The sequence below is a fragment of the Humulus lupulus genome, chromosome 8 (assembly GCF_963169125.1).
Source record: "Humulus lupulus chromosome 8, drHumLupu1.1, whole genome shotgun sequence".
NCBI classification, from domain to species: domain Eukaryota; kingdom Viridiplantae; phylum Streptophyta; class Magnoliopsida; order Rosales; family Cannabaceae; genus Humulus; species Humulus lupulus.
Window position 1 is genome coordinate 4,439,036 of NC_084800.1, and position 18,029 is coordinate 4,457,064.

General features: G+C 34.3%; 1 protein-coding gene across 1 annotated transcript; it reads right to left on the minus strand.

Moving 5' to 3' along the window:
* Nucleotides 1–8,210: 8,210 nt before the first annotated feature.
* Nucleotides 8,211–12,465, minus strand: LOC133794244 ((3S,6E)-nerolidol synthase 1-like). The gene is made up of 7 exons (XM_062231452.1): nt 12,126–12,465; nt 11,762–12,008; nt 10,804–11,176; nt 10,495–10,713; nt 9,944–10,082; nt 9,576–9,824; nt 8,211–8,801 (listed from the first exon to the last, which is right to left on the minus strand). The coding sequence occupies exons 1-7, from the start codon at nt 12,345–12,347 to the stop codon at nt 8,517–8,519; spliced, it is 1,734 nt and encodes a 577-aa protein (XP_062087436.1). The 5' UTR covers nt 12,348–12,465; the 3' UTR covers nt 8,211–8,516.
* Between the last annotated feature and the right edge of the window lie 5,564 nt (nt 12,466–18,029).

An 18,029-nucleotide genomic window follows, 5' to 3' on the forward strand; every position in this document is an offset into this window, starting at 1 on the left:
TTGTGTTTTTTGTCTTTGAGATTTAGCTTGAAGTGAGATAAGCTAATGTAGAATATTATGTTATTCTGGCTTGTTCTATCTTTGATGGTTTGCCTTTTGTGTTTTTAGTATCTTCTAAGAAGAGCTTCGCTGACAGAATGCTTTATAACAACTTATAAAACATTATTTATAAACTTTAAATTTGAATGCTTGTTTTCAGCAATTTAACTTGCTAATTTTATTTATGAACTCTTTCAGGAAAGCCTGTGTAACGACCCAAATTCGCTAATAAGGCTTAAGGGCCTTGATTAGTGTTTCGGGAGGGCATAAATGGGATTAGAGTGAATAGTATTTATTTGAATGAGATATTATGTGACTGATAGTGCTTAAATGATATTATATGATAATTGATGATATTATGTGATAATATGAAATAGATATGTTGTGTATGTGAGAACCACATTATTATGTGGATAACTCTGTAGCCGGCGACTCGAGGCGATCCTAGGGCTAGATAGCAGGAAAAGTCACAACGGGGCATTATAATTGACTTTGGACAAGTCAGGGATATCTTAGGTATCGGGTAGTGATTTGGACTATCGGGTGATGGAAATAAATAATTGGAGATATATTTGAGGTTAGGATGTCTAGGCGGGATTATTGGGGGATTTTACTGTTTTGCCCTCGGGGACGTTTCCGGCACCCCGAGCTTTGGGATTAGTCTGATAACTTAAGGATAGACTTAAGGAATATGTTAGAAAATAGTAGACACAAGTTTAAACCGACCTTTCTCTCCTTCTCTCTCTTAGCAAAGGAAAAACCCTGATTTTCAAGGGGGATTAACTGAAACTTGGGGGAATTGAAGGGCTGAACCAGAGGATTAGCTCAAGGAACCAATCAAGGATTGAATTAGAACCAAGGTAAGCATTGATTTTCATTTTGTGGTTAGGAACTTTAAGAAAAATGGTTGAGTTTTTAATAGTTGTGATTTTGATATTCAAGGTGGAGTTTGAGGCTTGAAACTTTGGAGTTAGGTCAGGGGATTCTTGGAGGAACAATTCTACAGCTGAGGTAAGTTTCAATTCAAAGTTTGATGGTTGAATTTTAGTGTTTCCATGGCTGGTTTTGAGTTTTTAGGTTTGAAATCTCAGAAATTGGAATTGGGATTTTGGTGAGTGTTAGGCTGGATTTTTGGTGGAATTGTGTTGTTTAAATCATTCTAATGTTGTTGTTATTAATTGGTTTTGAGTTGGGGGCTTTGGGATGGCTTTAGGTGAGGTTTAGAGATTGAAAATGGTGGATTTTTCTGGGTTCGAAGGGTCGGGCCGCGGCATGGTTCTTGGTGAGTCGCGGCCCTTCGAAGCTGATGCATGCTGAGGAAGGAGGGCGGGCCGCGGCATGGTCTATGAAATGCCGCGACCCTTACCTGTTTTTGTGCCTTAGGAGGGCTCTGTTTGGGGCCATGCCGCAGCATGGATGGCCTAGGTCGGGGCCCTTAAGGGATTTTGGGATTTTGAGATTTTAGGCTTGGGAATTTAACCTAGGGTGCTCGGGATTGAATCTTTTACCATATTTGGTGAAATTCAATGTTCCGAGGACTAGAACTTGGTTTAGAAACTCATTTAATATTGTTAATGGTATCCTTCATCATGGTTGTGACTAGGTGCTAAGCTAGGACTTGGGGATCGGATCGCCCGTAACTAGTATATCTAGAAGCCAAAGGTAAGAAAACTACACCCGGTTGAATATTTGAACGGGACTAAGGGCTCCCTGATATATATGATTGAAAGAATGGTATTATGCCATGTAAATTGTGAACCAACGACCTAAGCGTGCCACGGTTAACTTGTGCAATTGGCACGGCTCGGACACTGGTATCCGAGGACAGCTTATTATGCACTGAGCTCGGTTTAAGCGGGCCGGAGTCAGTGGGTTAAACAGAGGGTGCGACCTAAGGTATCAGCCCTAGTATTTGAGTTAATTGATGATTATATTTGGCTATGAATGCGATTAATGAGATTGTTGAATAATCTAAGTATAGATGAGGTTATTTGTACCTTGAAGTATGCTTATGTGCTATGGATTGAACATCTGAACATGCTTATTAGAATATTTGTTTGATAATATTGTATATGCTGTGTATGTTGTTTTCTTGCTGGGCCTCGGCTCACGGGTGCTGCGTGGTGCAGGTAAAGGCAAGGGCAAGATTGATCAGCCCTGACTGGAGAGCTCTGCAGGGTGAATGTACATGTCAGGCCGCTCAGCCGCCACGGTTGAGGAGATTACAGGGACGAGAGGACCAGAGCCTTGTATTTTGCCTTAGTATGGCTAATGTTTACCTTTAATTGTTGAATTTTGTAAACTAGCTTTTAAACTTTGTACTTCTGGGGATCCCTTCTGTAAATTGTTTATAATTTATAAAATGTATCTTTTGAGGCCAAAATGTCTTTTAGCCCTAGAACACTTTAGCTAATGACACGTTTTGATTAAATGACTTGATTAGCAAGTCTCACACCTTTATAAACACACAGTGTAGCTGTCTTGGCTATCCAAGGCGTTACAGCCTGAGTAAAGATTGCAAGGCTCAGAAGGTGGTATTGGTTCATGGGGCCATGAATATGTCAGGCAAGTTTCACTTGATTGAAAGGAGTTGTTCAAATTTAGTGTTCACTGTTGTGTAACAAGTTTTAAATCTGTTTAATATGATTTCTTTTATGTTTTTACTGTTGGCAACATGATTAAAGCTGGTTTCAATTACAGTTTCTCCTATGTTTTTACTGTTGGCTACATGATTTAAGGTTGTTTCAACTTTCAGTTTCAATAGCAATCATTTCAGATTATCAATCATAATAGTTTATTTTTATTTAAATAGGAATTTAGCAAGAGAAATTTCTCAAGAATATGCTAAGCGACAAGTTCAAAATTTATTCTGTCAATGTACTCATTGTTTGTTGATAAATTACTAAAGAAATCGATGCATAAAAATAAATAGAAAGAAAATGAGTTGTTTGATAAAATGAAAAAATAAAGAGAAAAGAAAAATAAGAGAAAAAAATAGGGGATACTTGCTAAATTTTTTCTCCTCTGCTTTCTTTCTTCTCATCAATAAATCTATTTAGATCCTGCACCAAGTCATTACAACTAGTCATGTTACGTAGCTCAATTTATGATGTAATGACTTATGAAACATAATGGTAACTTAGAAGTTCATAACATGATTTAGAATATGCAAAGGACTTGGAAGGACTCATACGAGTGGTGCAATATGGGAATTCTAAACTTTGGCAAAACATAGATATTATACACAATTAATAAGCTCATCAATCAACCAAATTATATTGCCCCTTAACAGAAACATGAAAAGACACATATTGAGTACCAAAATAAGAGAGCTAACTATTTTGGCCTTTTGAGCTTGGCCGAAAAAAAACTTGGAGAGTGAGTCCATTATGACATACATGTAACACCTTAAAGCTGCTCATTCATGACTATTAAAATGTGTTCTTTGCATTTTGGAAAAAATACCAAGTTATTAGATATGCGAAAAGTCGTGGCTGTAGACCTGTAGTGTACAACTCTACTTTTACATGTTCCAAATCCAAGGAATATCATTGTTTTCAGGTCTTAATCTATAGTCTTTGCACTCCACTCCACTCTAACCATACATAATGAAAAATACACGACATCCAATCCAACAGATAAATCTGGCCTACATATACTCTCTCTCTCTCTCTCTCTATATATATATATATGAGTTTAGCCTATATATAAATATGGGAGAAGAAAGGATAGTACCAGTTGGTGTGAATAATACTAGGAATTAGATAATCCTTGTATGATCCTTAAATAATATGTTGGGGACGTGAGCAATGATTGACCACTCCTCCCCTGTTTCCCTTTCGATTCGTGGTGTTAGCAATTATCAATAGTAAATGCGTAGATAAGAAAGAGAAGTGGGCGGTTGTTTAGGCAAGCATTAATATATGAGTTTAGCCTATATATAAATATTGAGTTAACATCCGTATATACACAAGAAAATGGAATTACAGGTTATTGAGGAATTTAATCAAATAGTTTATACGCACACCAAATTTTGAAAAGAACAAAATATAATATCATCGTATATGGAAAAATATAAGAGAAGAAAGAAGAAAAAATGCATTCCCATTAAGATACAAATACATACAAAGAGAAGAAGGAATAGAAAGAATATCCTTAAGGCATACAGAAAAATAGAAAGTAAATTAAAATGGAAACAAAGAGTGAAACAGAAAAACAAATAAATTCATTTCCATACATATACAATATAGTTATAATTGATATAGAGGCAAATAAAAGTTCAGAAGACAATGCTCTTGAAAGAAATGACACATTCAGGAGATTGTGGCATGTCTTTAATCATCAGCTAACCATTCAACTTTTTGTTACCCAGTAGTGATAGAAGGTTAGATAACTCTTTTCCATTAGGGCTATGGGGAAAGAAATGAAACCAAGAAAACAATAACAATTTAATTGGGGATGAGATTCGAGTAATGTACCAAAATTTGATGAGGTTGTTCCTCTAATTTAGAGATCACTTATACTTTTGCTATTTTTCTGTGTTTCCGTTTCCTCTGATTTTTCCCGTTATGTCTTCTGACACAGAAAAGAAAAGAGATAAATAAATAAAAACAAGCACATTAGCTATTAAAAAATGCCTAACATTGATTTCACACCATAATTGAAAAAAGGGCTTGATCTAGATAATTTCATATTTTCACAAAATTAGCTGAAACTGTGAGCTAGAATAAAAGTTTGAAGACAAGAATATTAGAATTTGTGAGGCATCTTTGTAATACGAAGGTGCTTGTATATGCTTGGACCATAAAAAGACAAGATGAAAATCTTATCATGTCTAGAACAAAAGTATCTATAAATATGGTAGCAATAATGAGTATGAGCAAAAGAGAAAGAAGGCGTGGCAAGTTCTAAGCTAAATTTTGGTTAAGAGAAGAAGCAAATTTTGTTTTCAAATTATTGGCCCTATTCAAATATTCTAAAGAATTTGCACCTAAAAATAATCACAAGATTCTGAGAACAGCAGCAGCATACTATGCGTATAAACTCGACTTCGTAATAAACATTTATCTAAAAGAATTTAGTGAATCAAGTTTAAATTAGTAATTACAATGTATCTATGCATCATCCACATGTTGGATTCTCAATAGGGAGGTACTAATGAATGTGATAACACATACAGACACACAAGTTCATGAGCCTACATAATATGATGTTTTAAACACATATGTTAGTTTTCAGTACTCTAAATGAAATACATCAAGGTCTTAGCATGAATAACACCATAAAGATCAGCTAACAGTGCTAAAAGATGTTGCCCATGTCTAAAAGTGAAGTACTAGGCAGTTCTGGTAGGAATAAAAAACAATAAGCATTATCTTTTCGTCTTTTTTTTTGGTTCAAAATACATTGCATGATATAAGAGCAACAAAGACTCGTTTTCTCCTTTGTTACTCTTCAATAATCCCATTTGTAAGCCTGGAACCTCACAAGCCAAACTAAAGTAGTAATCAAGTGAGATTCACTGACCTATTTGCATGTCTCTTTCTCGATTTAGCAGCTATACAATTTAATACCTCCTCGCTATCCAAAATATTTTCAACATCACATTTTAATAGATTACAAGAATCAAAGAATGCAACAGATTCTCCCAAACCTACAACCAGTGACTTCTCCTTAACCTTCTCTTTGACGTATTCCATCATAATTAGCCCTACACAAGTACTCAACAAGAACATACATGTGACACAATTTCTAATATGTACAAGTACAGATAATCAAATGACAGCATGCTGATGAAGAAATAAGAACTTGAGTAAAATTCACGGCCTGGTCAAAGATAAACCGAAAGTCAAACATTAGGACCCAAATAAGTTCACACACAACCTAGAGAACACAACTAGCGCACAAGTTCACATAATAGAAGACTTATGTATATTGCAAAACCAGTAGGCAATTGTTAGGCCTTTGATACGCCTAACATACTCAATGCGGAAAAAGGCAGCAAGTGTAGAACAATAAATAGACTTAAGTCTGATGTGATGACATGGCTGTTGAGTGTTTAATTAGGTGTCCTAGTTAGCTAATGTTTTATTGGTAGAGTTTATTGTTGTAAGCCTGAGTGACCGAAGAGAATAGCTATACATAGGTGTTAGGCAGGTCTCGGGGGATCTATCTGATTATTTGTATTGTTTTATAAAGTAAATTCTCTGTGGAGAAATCTAAGGTCTCTAAGTCTTGGAACCCCTTGTAATCTGGTTTTGGTGTCAATAAAGATCCATTCTAGTTATTCAACATACTAGTGTGCATCAGCAATACAAAGACCCACATACAGATTAATGGTGTATTCAAGAGACCACTCCTCTCGCCAAGAGCAACATCTCCTAATCCAAATTCACTTGATACATACCCTTTTTCAATCTCTCTTACACTATTTAAATGTACCCATTATTTGTAGACAGTCTATTGCACTTCCCCAAGACCACTGACACTCTTTAACCACAAAATATAACTCACCTTCAAGAAAATCTTTTACACTATCCACAACTTCATTTATTCATTTTTTTTACCTTCTATTGGGTGCCTAACATCTAGCTAAAAATTACAACCAATTACTAAGTAGCAAATTTTGGTAAATAATGCAAAATCCATATGTTCTTAAGTTAATAAACAAATTATGAACCCTAAGATAAGGCTTTACACTCAGAGGATTCCTCTCTTCGGCAACAAGAAATTAAGAATGATTTTCGTACTCTGGTCCATCTATCGAACCCTACAATCTTTGAAAAGCAGAATACTCTAGCATCTTACATGTAAATCCCATGAGAAAAATAATTTTCTGTAAATTTATGACCTTTGGATTGCAAACCAACAAGGAATAGAATACGTTAAACAAATATTACAATACTTTAACATCTTGCTGCGCTGGTCCCATGGGACCGCTAAACCCTATAGCTTTTGCATTGTAGAATAATCTACCATATTGCTAGGGAGGTCTCACAAGAATCTGACCACTCAAACCATGCTTAAGTAACAATTCAATATATTACAAAAAAAGCAAACCAATATTAAACTTATACTATATTAATTTGATGTTTGATAAATTTTTAAGAGTTAAAAATATCTATATGTATATAGACACACACATAAATGCAAAAGTTTGAAGTACTAACAAGCTCAGATTCAGATAAAGAACAAAGCCAACTAACGTCTTCAACACTGTTATTCCTGAAAATATATCACATCTCATCTGTCCTGCTATTGTTTGTCGACCCCGGCAACAACATATTCTGCAATCATTATTCATAGAGAATCTTGGACTCAATTTTGCATTCGAAACATAAAAATTGAAAAAAATAAATAAATAAAATTTAAAGCTTTCCTTGCAAAGCACAGTAGCAATGTGGGGGCGGGCAATCCATTATTTTGGCGAGTTCAATAAACTCCATATTTGCTAAGTAAAGAAAACCCAGAAACATACCTTCTTTACTTTAGGTAGGAAACGGCGACGGCGAGCAAACTCTATGCTTCAAAGAGACACAGCAGGGACAATATATAGCTAGAAGAGTGAGGGCTGGGAGAGGCAGGCGATGCTTCCGTGCTTTTGGGGTTTTGTGGATTTGGTTCTCTTGTTTTTTGGATTTTGTTGAGCTCTTTTTTCTGGTAACAGATTAGGCGGATGGTGAGAGAAGCCATATGGTGAGAATGAAGGGATTTAGGCGTAAGAGAGAACCCATATTCAGCAAGAGAGTTTTTTTATCTTTGTGCTTTCAGATTAGAGAGAATGAGAGTGTTGTGTAAAATAAGGAAAAAAAAATGAAAAGTAAAGGCGCCATTACTAATTATTTCGGCACCAAAATTTCTCTCTGTTTCTTTATAGCTAAATAAATAATAACACTTTAAAAAATGTGTAATATCTTACTGTAATATTTACTCAAAATTCTTATAGTGCATCATCAACCTGGCCAACCCAACCCATGGCCAGCCCTAATTACCACACACAACTAGATTAACCATAAACATTTTGAGCAGGTATGTGAATATATATTTTTGGGGAGTTCTTCGGTGCACTCCCAAAAAAGAGCGCAACGGTATACTCCCTTCTAGTTTTTGGTTCGAAAAGTATTTTCAGCGTAATTTTTTTTATGGCTGTGTATTTACAGTGTAGAACACAAAGTTCAAATAGTTTATTGCACACGTGACTATTTTTTTATGCGCATGGAAGGTAATATGTTTTAACCTTATTTTTAGCACGGTAAATTATTCGAAATTTTCTGAAAATTTGCAGGAAGTTCAGAATAACTGCAATGTACACGGTCATAACAAAAAATTGCAGGAATTACTTTCCAAGCCAAAAACACCAAAGGATGCACCAATATGCCCCTTTTTTGGGGTGTACCGGAGAATCATCATTTATTTATTTATATATATATATAATTTAATCGCATGATTAATTTTTATTTTACCCACTCTATTTTTTTTTAAGGGTCATATAGCAATGATTTGACCAGTTGTTCAAGAGTGGGTAGGCGTTGGTTGTTATCATAACTATACATCAAAGGAACCAATCTTGCGAGATTGAGAGAAGCGTTGAGGAAAGTTGATGGAAACACTGCATTTCGAAATATGCATTCTTTGTTGAGACACTTCCATGCTTCTGAAATCTTTTCCATTATTTCCTCTCTTGCATCTTCAATACAAGACCTCTCTCTTTCCTTCATGTAACACTCCACATACGATCCATCATGTCCTTCTTGATTCTCATCCTACAATTACACATATAAATAAATATATATATATATATATGTATATGTATTATTATAATCAATTGCGAAGAGTCTTAATTGAGGGTATACCACTGTGACGTGAGTTCGGTGTTTACTATTAAAAAAAATAAAGTATACAAATTAAAATTAATTATGACCAATAAATAATTGTACTGGTGTCTTTTATTTTTTCTTTCCTATTCATAATGTCGGTATAAGTGGTCGGTATTGTAGAACGTGTCACAAGTTAAGTCTCGCCTCAATCACGTGGTATACCTCAATAATTTCATTGAGAGATAACAAAAATCAACATTTGGTTGGAGTGAATTTTGAAAATTGAGTGAAAAAAAAAATTTAATTTTTTAATCTTATATATTGGAATGATTTTTTTTCTAATTTTTAAATATAATAATTATTTAACTAAAATAGTAGAAAAATCATTCTATTGAAATAATATTTCAATATTCTAAAATACAATTATACAAAATAATGAAATAAAAATTAATTATTTTCTATTATTAAAGGGCCAATAGCCCTAGCTTTCTCTACTCTCCTATTTATTTATGGTTTGATACTATAACTTACAAGTTACAACCACAAAATATATGATCAATACAAATATCTATATATAGAAGTTGTAATTTAATATGATTCCATATAAAATTATATATACCAATAATTAATCATGTCATATCATATATATGTAAGGTGTAATTAGTGGGTGATTCATAAATAATATTACTGTAGGATTTTTCATGTTAATTCAATTTTTACCTTGGCACTGCCCAAGTCATCCCAAAGCCTGAGAATTGATGCTGTAGAAGTAATGATGGAAGGCATGTTTTCCACAAAATCCATCGTGTTTTGGGTCAGACTTTCACCCAAGAGTGCAAATATATGGACCAGCACCACATGCACTCCTGAGCTCACCACACCATTTTTCAAGTACTCCTCTGCCTTTGGCACGTGCCCTGATGCAAACCATTTTGCTTCTACTAAAAAGGCTTCGCACAAACTTGCCCACTGCAAATTCATAACATCAAGAGATCAAATATTATTTATTTATTTTTCGAAATTTACGAATCGCATGCATAACCATTATTATTACAATAAATTCAGAAGAAAAAAATTGTGCTTAGTACCGTCTTTCGAAGAGAGCGTAAAGGGTTCCATCCATGCTTTTGATAGATCATATGGCTAGATTCGTTAATCATATTATCTAGGGCTTTAAAACATGTCTTCATGTAGTCTGGAAGCTTTTCTATAGCACTGTTTTCCCAGCTGTAAAATTAATGAATCAATAATTAACACTAATATATATAGGGAGTTTGTATTAATTTTGCCCCCACCGTAAATGCTTTTTATATTTTTGGTACTTAAACAAATTATAATCTAATTTTTTTATATAACAATGTACATGATAGTTATAGTAGTCATCCCTTTAATAGTCTATTTTCCACAATTATAAAAAAAATTAGACATGCTTGCAACTAATTCTTTGAACTTTGATTTTGACACCGTAAATTATTCAAAAATTTTAAAAAATTAGAATGATGCCTGTACGCTATCATGCAAAAAATTAAGCTATAATTTCTCTAAATTCAGATTTCTCTAAATTTCTATATATATACATATATTAATTATTGATAATTTTGAAGTACTGAACAAATAATATATATATATATATATTAACCTAGATACAGCCTCGGTGAAGAGAACGAGTTCATCAAGCGAGCCATAAACGTCAAAAATATCATCAATCATATAGATAAACGAAATGGATTTTGTTAGCTCAAGCCTTTGTTTTGACAAGATTGGATCGGTTAGGCAGGCGATGGACCAAATGTACCACTTTAGCGGTTGATCTCTGGCGAAAGCTAATTCCTTAGCTAAACCTATGTCTCCCCACCACCTATTATAAATCAATAAAAAAAAGTATATATATTAGCTAGACGATCGAAAATGGTGGTTACTAATTAAAGTATACATATATAAAACTTACTGGGTGACTTGATCAATTTCCATTCTGTGTATGAACTGAACTCTATTAAATTCAACTTTCGCCAGTTCTTTTAACACATTTATGTGCCCATTCTCACTAGGATAAACACCTAAAAGGTCCTTGGCTGTGAACTTAGATAAGGTTTTGTGACGGGGATTTTCAAGTGTCCTTGCCACAAATCTTGTCTGGTAAAGATGAGGACGTTTCATGGACGCGTCTAGGTGTTGAGCACTAAATAAGGCAGCTTCGTCGAGGATATGTTCTCCGTCTATGCTTAGATGCGACGCTTCATATAAGCTCATTAAGCCGTCGACGTCCTCACTTAGCCTTATGCTGAACATTCCGTTATTGTCCTTGTACTTGTTAAAAATATCTGATATAAGACACAATCTACTTAATTAAATAAAGAGTAATAATTAAGGCATGTAATTAAATTGATGAGAATGATCTCTTTTATTAGGTGGTTTTGCAATTTGATTTATTTTTGATAAATTTTTGTAAAATGAATTCAGTCTAACTGTTTAAAATTTTGACTGACAATCTAAAATTTTGAAATAGATTACTTATACTATATTAAATGATATGAAAAAAATATGGTATAAAGTGAGTGTGATATATTATGAGTGTCCCTATTATTTGCCCCACTGATTTGACAACACTTCATTTATTTATGTATTACTTTTATACAAACAATTGATTCACAAAACACCTGGCTACTTCGTTATTGGCCCAATATTGGTCCATAATACTTTCCTCTAATATGCTTTAAATTAATAATAAAATGAGGATACCTGTTTTCTATTATTACGAGTAAAAATATATTTATTAATTCATGATTAATCTTTATCAAACATATATACGTAAGAGTATATTGCATCTATATTAAAATAATATACACGTATAAGTTAAGAAGTACTGCATGAATATATATTTAATTTTTTTCAAAAGGATTACGAACCAGCAGGAATGAAGTGACCATGTTGCCTCAAGAGTCGAAAACGAAGAGCAACCTCATGCAGATCATCTTGATGATGATGTTCGAATTCGTTAAAAAACTTATGATGAGATTGGCTTTGTAGAATTCCATCAATCTCTTCCTCGAAGATATAGTCAATTCCTAGCCGTTGGATAGCATCAATCATCTTAAGACCTTCAAATGGATCTTCTCCTGCTTTTCTTATAACGTCTCTATATATATCCAAATCCTGCAATATATATTTTAATTTGTATAAATGAGTTAGATAATATACATAACCAAAAAAATAAAAAAGAGAGGATATATATTGTACGTATAAATTAAAAGGTCGGACGAGAAAACTTACATGATCAATATTAATGAAAGGTTTAGACTTTTGTAAGGGGGTAGATATTGACATAGTATTATGATGGTGGGTATTATTAATATTGATCAACTTTGGTGGTATAGTGAGATCATAATCACTCCTAAAAAGTTTGGAGTTTTCAAAAGCTGTAATTCTGTTTTGAGAGTTGGAAACTGAGCAGGATTTGAAGGAACGAAAAGATGCGTAGGAAGCCAATGCCATAGCTATATGAGAGAATGGGTAGCTAAGGATCCAGTGTGGAGTGAAGAGGAATCACTACAATTAATAAGGAAACTAACTCCACCTGACCCTCTTATATACAGAAAGACCAATAACTCTCTCACCAAACTATTGCTGTGCTCGCGTGTTAAATGTGGCGTGATCTTTTAGTTTGAAAGAACAGCAACAACAGCTTGGTGACTTGGACTATATACTTGGGATGACGAAGCCAGAGCAAAATGGATTGGGGCCATTACAATGGCCATTATATAAATAATATTTTTTTATTCTTCTATATGTATTTTTTTAAAATATTGGGGGGCCACTGCCACCTTCTGCGCCTATTACTTTTTGTTTGTTTCTATTTTTAATCTTTTAGAGGACTATATAGACAAAATTATCTCATAGTTGGGGGACCATATTATAAATATAGTTCGAGGGGAATTTTATTAATACTTATTTTATAATATATAGTATAAAAAAAGCTGTTTGGTAATACTTAAAAAATTAATTTTTTATTTAATTAATTAAAAATTTGAAAATTACACATAAAATAGTGTTTAGTAACTTTATTTTTATTTATTATTTTTAAAAATTTTAATTAAAATTCATTAAATTTTGAAAATAAAAAATTTTCACTTTCAAAATTTTTTTAAACAGTTTTCGGCTTTTCGTTTTTTTTCTTCTATTTTTCAAATCAACATCTTATTTTATATTGTTAAACAAAAAATAAAAATAAAAGTTATCAAACGCATTTATTATTTTTTGTTTTAAAAAATAAAAAACAAAAATAGTTACCAAACATATTTTTATTTTTTAAAAATAAAAAAACAAAAATAAAAATAATATTTTCATTTTTTTGTTTAAAAAATTCAAAAACAAATTTTTTACCAAACACAATCATAGGGAACGACTACAACACATCCCATTTTTTTGCAACACCGGTGCATCCTTTTTCCATTTTCGACATCTGAATAGATATAATCCCAAATTTTTATATGACGGTGTACATTGTAGGTATTTAGAATATCCTGCAAATTTTCAAAAAATTCTGAATAGTTTACGAAGCCGAAAACATGGTTCAAACTGTCAAATTTTACACCGGTACACAAAAAAAAGGTACGCGTGCAATAGACAGTTTAAACCCTGTTTTCGGTACCATAATTTATTCGAAATTTTTTGAAAATTTGTAGGATGTTCTAGATCGTTATAATGTACACTGTCATATAAATTTTTTGGATTATATCTATGCAGGTGCCGAAAATAGAAGAATGATGCACCGGTGTTGCAAAAAAAGGGGATGTATTGTAGTCGCTCCTTTAAAATATATACTTTTATTAAATTTTAAAAAATTAATCTTTTATCTTTAAAAATAAAAAATATTTTTCATACAATATTATGAAAATATGCTGAAGATATACATAGCGATAGAGTACAAATTCTGACAAATTATCATGAATTACGATTTGTACTGTAACGCCCTACTACCTTAGAGTCGTTATCATATAAGTTATAAATGTGTCATTAGATCGCTAATCGAAGTTTTAAGTCAAAAGTGTGACTAAATTGAGATAATAAAACTCGTTTAACGACATTAATCATAAATATTTGGACATTCATTGAAATCATAAAAAGTTATACAGTTGGGATCCCAAAATACTATTTAGAAAATGTATTACAATTCAAAAAATAAATACGGTCGACCTAAGAGACAAAAGCAAATCATTACAATACATTTCCCAAAATAACCTTGGTCGTGGCAGCCAGGTAGACCGAACATGTACACGCCGCTCCACACTCCCCGTACTCATGGTTGGTCGACATTTCCCTTGCCCTTACCTGCACCATAGAGCACCCGTGAGCCAAAGCCCGGCAAGAAAACCCAACGCATACAAAACATAACTCAATCCAATAATAACAACACAAACAGTCAATAGACTAAACACATAGCGACCTACGTTGACCCAGGCGCTTTACCAAGCCCGAGGTTCACGATCTTCACCGAGCAGGTGGATACAGCACCCTTGGAGGGTCTTGCTTTAGCGGCTTGCACTCAGCGTGCTCAACGTTGATCCCGACCCCTTGTCATACCCGGCCTTCGCCATTCCCGGCCCTCACCGTTCATTCATAAATATGCATAACACAGCATAACATTCACACACTACAAGAAATCTGATCTTTATCTACCAATATTTTACTTACGCATATTTATTGGTACGAACTATTGGTAGGTAAATGTTAGCAATATTATAAATTTTTGGAACTATGATTCGCTACTGTTATCCCCAAAAATGGAGATTGATGACGTGGCAATAGATGTGACAAATGGCAGTACATGGTCCGTAAAAGACACATTAAATAGTCAATAAATACATTGACTCCTCAGAGTTGTGATAAAGTGACCCGGTAGACTGACGAAGAATTTGGACTGCTTGAAAGATGTCATAACCAAGCCAAGTGCACCTTGGTCCGAGGAAAGCTAAGGAGAGCGCATCCTAGGAGGCTAAGGAGAATGCATCCTAGGAGAGCTAAGGAGAGTGCATCCTAGGAGGCTAAGGAGAATGCATTCTAGGAGAGCTAAGGAGAGTGCATCCTAGGAGAGCTAAGGAGAGTGCATCCGAGGAGAACTCAAGAGAGTGGACCTAGGAGACCCCAAGGATGAGGAGAGAAGTGCATGTCCTACCACCATGCACGTCCTACCAACAAGTGTATGTCCTACCACCATGTACATGTCCGACTAGCACTTGCATGAGTGGTCAGTAGAGAGGTGGATCAACTAGCTAGAGGAGGACTAAGTCAAGATTCCCATAAACATCTTCAACAAGATATGCGGGAATCTCTCATTCTTCCCACAAATGGGGGGTTTGTTACATTTTGAATTTTGAATGTTTCTTTGTAATTTAAATGTAATAAATATAATAAAATATCCCGGTTCTAGGGGATATCGTATGTATGACCCTAAGCCTATAAATAGAGGGCTTATGGGATGAGAGAGGGGCTTCTTCTGTTTCTTCTTTCTAGAGAGAGAAAATTTGGATCTGACTATTCTAGAGAGAGAAAGGGCTGATATTTGAGAGGATTCTTGTATTTTTGCAATATGTACTGGAGAAACTCAGTTGGCTCAGTCCATCTGATCTTGAGTACAGATCTATAATCACAACTCTAAGTGGATTAGGCTATTACCGACTATCGGGGCTGAACCACTATAAAAATCTTGTGTGTTCTTTATTTTCTTTATTATACCGTCTGTGTTGTTTAAATTCTCTTGAAGGTTTGTCGTATTTGACGTTCTCACGTCGTTGGCTAAAAACACAGTCAACAGCTACCAATAAATATTGGTAGGTATAGAAGTTTACCTACATATATATTGGAGGGAAACAATTTTTCAGTTGGCGCAAATTTTTCCCTCTCAATTTATTTCATATTTTAACTTTTTATCAAAAAAATAATTATGTATATAATTTTTTATCCTACATATCTTGCCATGTCAACATATATTAAATTATTATAGTGTTGACGCCCTTTTTCGTCAACAGTGAAAAAAGAGTACATAAACAATAACTAGTAATGGCCAATTAAAATATGACAATACACAACACGATTTTTTACGTGGTTCAGCAGTTAAATCTGCCTAGTCCACGAGTCTCTGTTATTAAACTCAAGATTATCTCTGAAAATTCTTAAGCATGAATTCTTCAGAGTTTTCTCTCAAGATCCAGAATTTCGGTCCTTTACAATGGTGCATGACCTCTCTATTTATAGAGAAGGATGCAGAATACTATCCCACATATTTTGGGTAGTTACTCTTTTTGTGTAAATAAATTAAATAGCTTTAAATGCCTGTAATCCGATATAAAAGGAAACGTCCCCTGAAGACCAGGGGGCGTATAACTAATTGAATAATATCCCATGATTTTATGGGATTTACAATAATAAATGCAGAACACGTCCCTTATAGACAACACTTGTAGATATTCAAGGTCATTATCATATATCTCCAAGGCCTTATTCTCCCAGGTTTCTCATCAGCTTTCGAGCTAATGACATCTCCCGAGGTCACATGGCTTCGAGATTATACGTGTGTCAGGCTCGGAACCCTTGATCCGAGGTCTTCCCTGAGGATAGATGCATCTTGGGAGCTACCCTTTGAGATCGTGAATATTTCGAGGTCACCACATTCGGGGTCGTCTCAGTCTTGTAGGCTCGATATTTAGTCCTGGAGCCTACTTCAAACTTTACGAGTTCATTTGTTGCGAATCCAGCTTTCAAGGTCACATTTAACACATCTCGAAATCTGGGTATAACATATAGTATATGAACATTTGTCTAATTACACTTACTATTTAATTAAAACATAAATATATATGTTATAAATCTAAACTTAACCCAAATCATTCAGCATAAAATAGAAAACATATAACCCTAATATCTCAAATCCCTCTTCTCTCATTGCGTTTTTGCTGAAAACCCTATGCTTTTCATCTCCTTCGATCCTTGGAGCTGACCAGACGACTCCTCCATTGTTGCAGACCTAACCTCTCTCATATGTAGCTCTTCAATCCTTAAGTCCTCTCATCTATGTTCCTATTTTGTCTCCTTCATCTTCTCTTTGACTCATTTATAGCTCTACACGATTCACCAGATATGTTAGCCTTCGTCTTTGCCTCCCTCATGATTTCTTTGAGCTGCCGTTGCCGCCGCGTCCCATCACGACTTCTCTAAGTCGCCGCCTGTGTCGATGACTAACTTATTGTTTGGTCTAAGCCCCTGAAACGCTGATTCTCTTCACCTAAAATCATTGGGTAATTTCTGTAGTTTTTAGCATTAAGCACTCGATATAACAAATAACTTCATTGTTGCATACTCGTGTGTTATTAAGTTGGGTTGATCTGTTTTTTCTTTGTGATATTGGTGCCATGTCTAATGTTTCTAAGGTTTTAAGGATTTGGTATTTTTGGTTTGCTTGGCTATGTGGGTTTGATATTTGCGGATCACTTGGCTTAGTGGCTTTATGGTTTTGAGAGCTTTAGATTGCTTGGCTTGGTGGCTAGGTGGCTTTGAGGTATATTCTATGACTGATGTTGATTAAATCTCCAATAATCTGAAGGGTTAATGATGAATATATTCATTGTTCTGAATCTGATACTTTGTTGCTATATTCAGATATAGATGTTTGGTTGGTTAACTAATCTTTATTCCTTTGACTAAGTTTCTTTGGCAATATGTACGTAATTCTATTTTTAACACTAACTATAGTATTTTGAACAATTAACTCAGGCTGAATAAGCTTCCCTAGCCACAAAACATCATTCCGAGCCTTCCAAAGATGATAGAGCAAAGCTGCTATGGCAGCCGAAAGAACTTGCTTATGAAATTTACTAACTGAAGCCCTCTCAATCCACCTAATGACCTTCCCCAATGAAGTTAGATCAGTTCTCCAATTCAGCCAATGTAAAATTTGTTGGTAACATGTCAAACTAAAATGGCAGTTAAAAAACAAATGATCACAAGATTCTTCAACTTGACCACAGAAGAAACAATCAGAATGCTCAAGAACACCATGTCTTTTAAGTCTATCTTTGGTATTCAATCTATTATGAATAGCCAGAAAAAGAATAAAACTATATTTAGGAATATTCAATCTTCGCCAAACCTCTTTTCTCCACTGCACTTTGTCAAGAGCGG

Coding starts and splice junctions, on each gene's coding strand:
- LOC133794244 (XM_062231452.1), bottom strand. CDS start 12,347: ATGGCATTGGCTTCCTACGCATCTTTTCGTTCCTTCAAATCCTGCTCA. Junction 10,714..10,803: donor GAAATTGATCAAGTCACCCA/GTAAGTTTTATA, acceptor GATTTATAATAG/GTGGTGGGGAGACATAGGTT. Junction 8,802..9,575: donor ATGACTTGGGCAGTGCCAAG/GTAAAAATTGAA, acceptor GTGTAATTGTAG/GATGAGAATCAAGAAGGACA.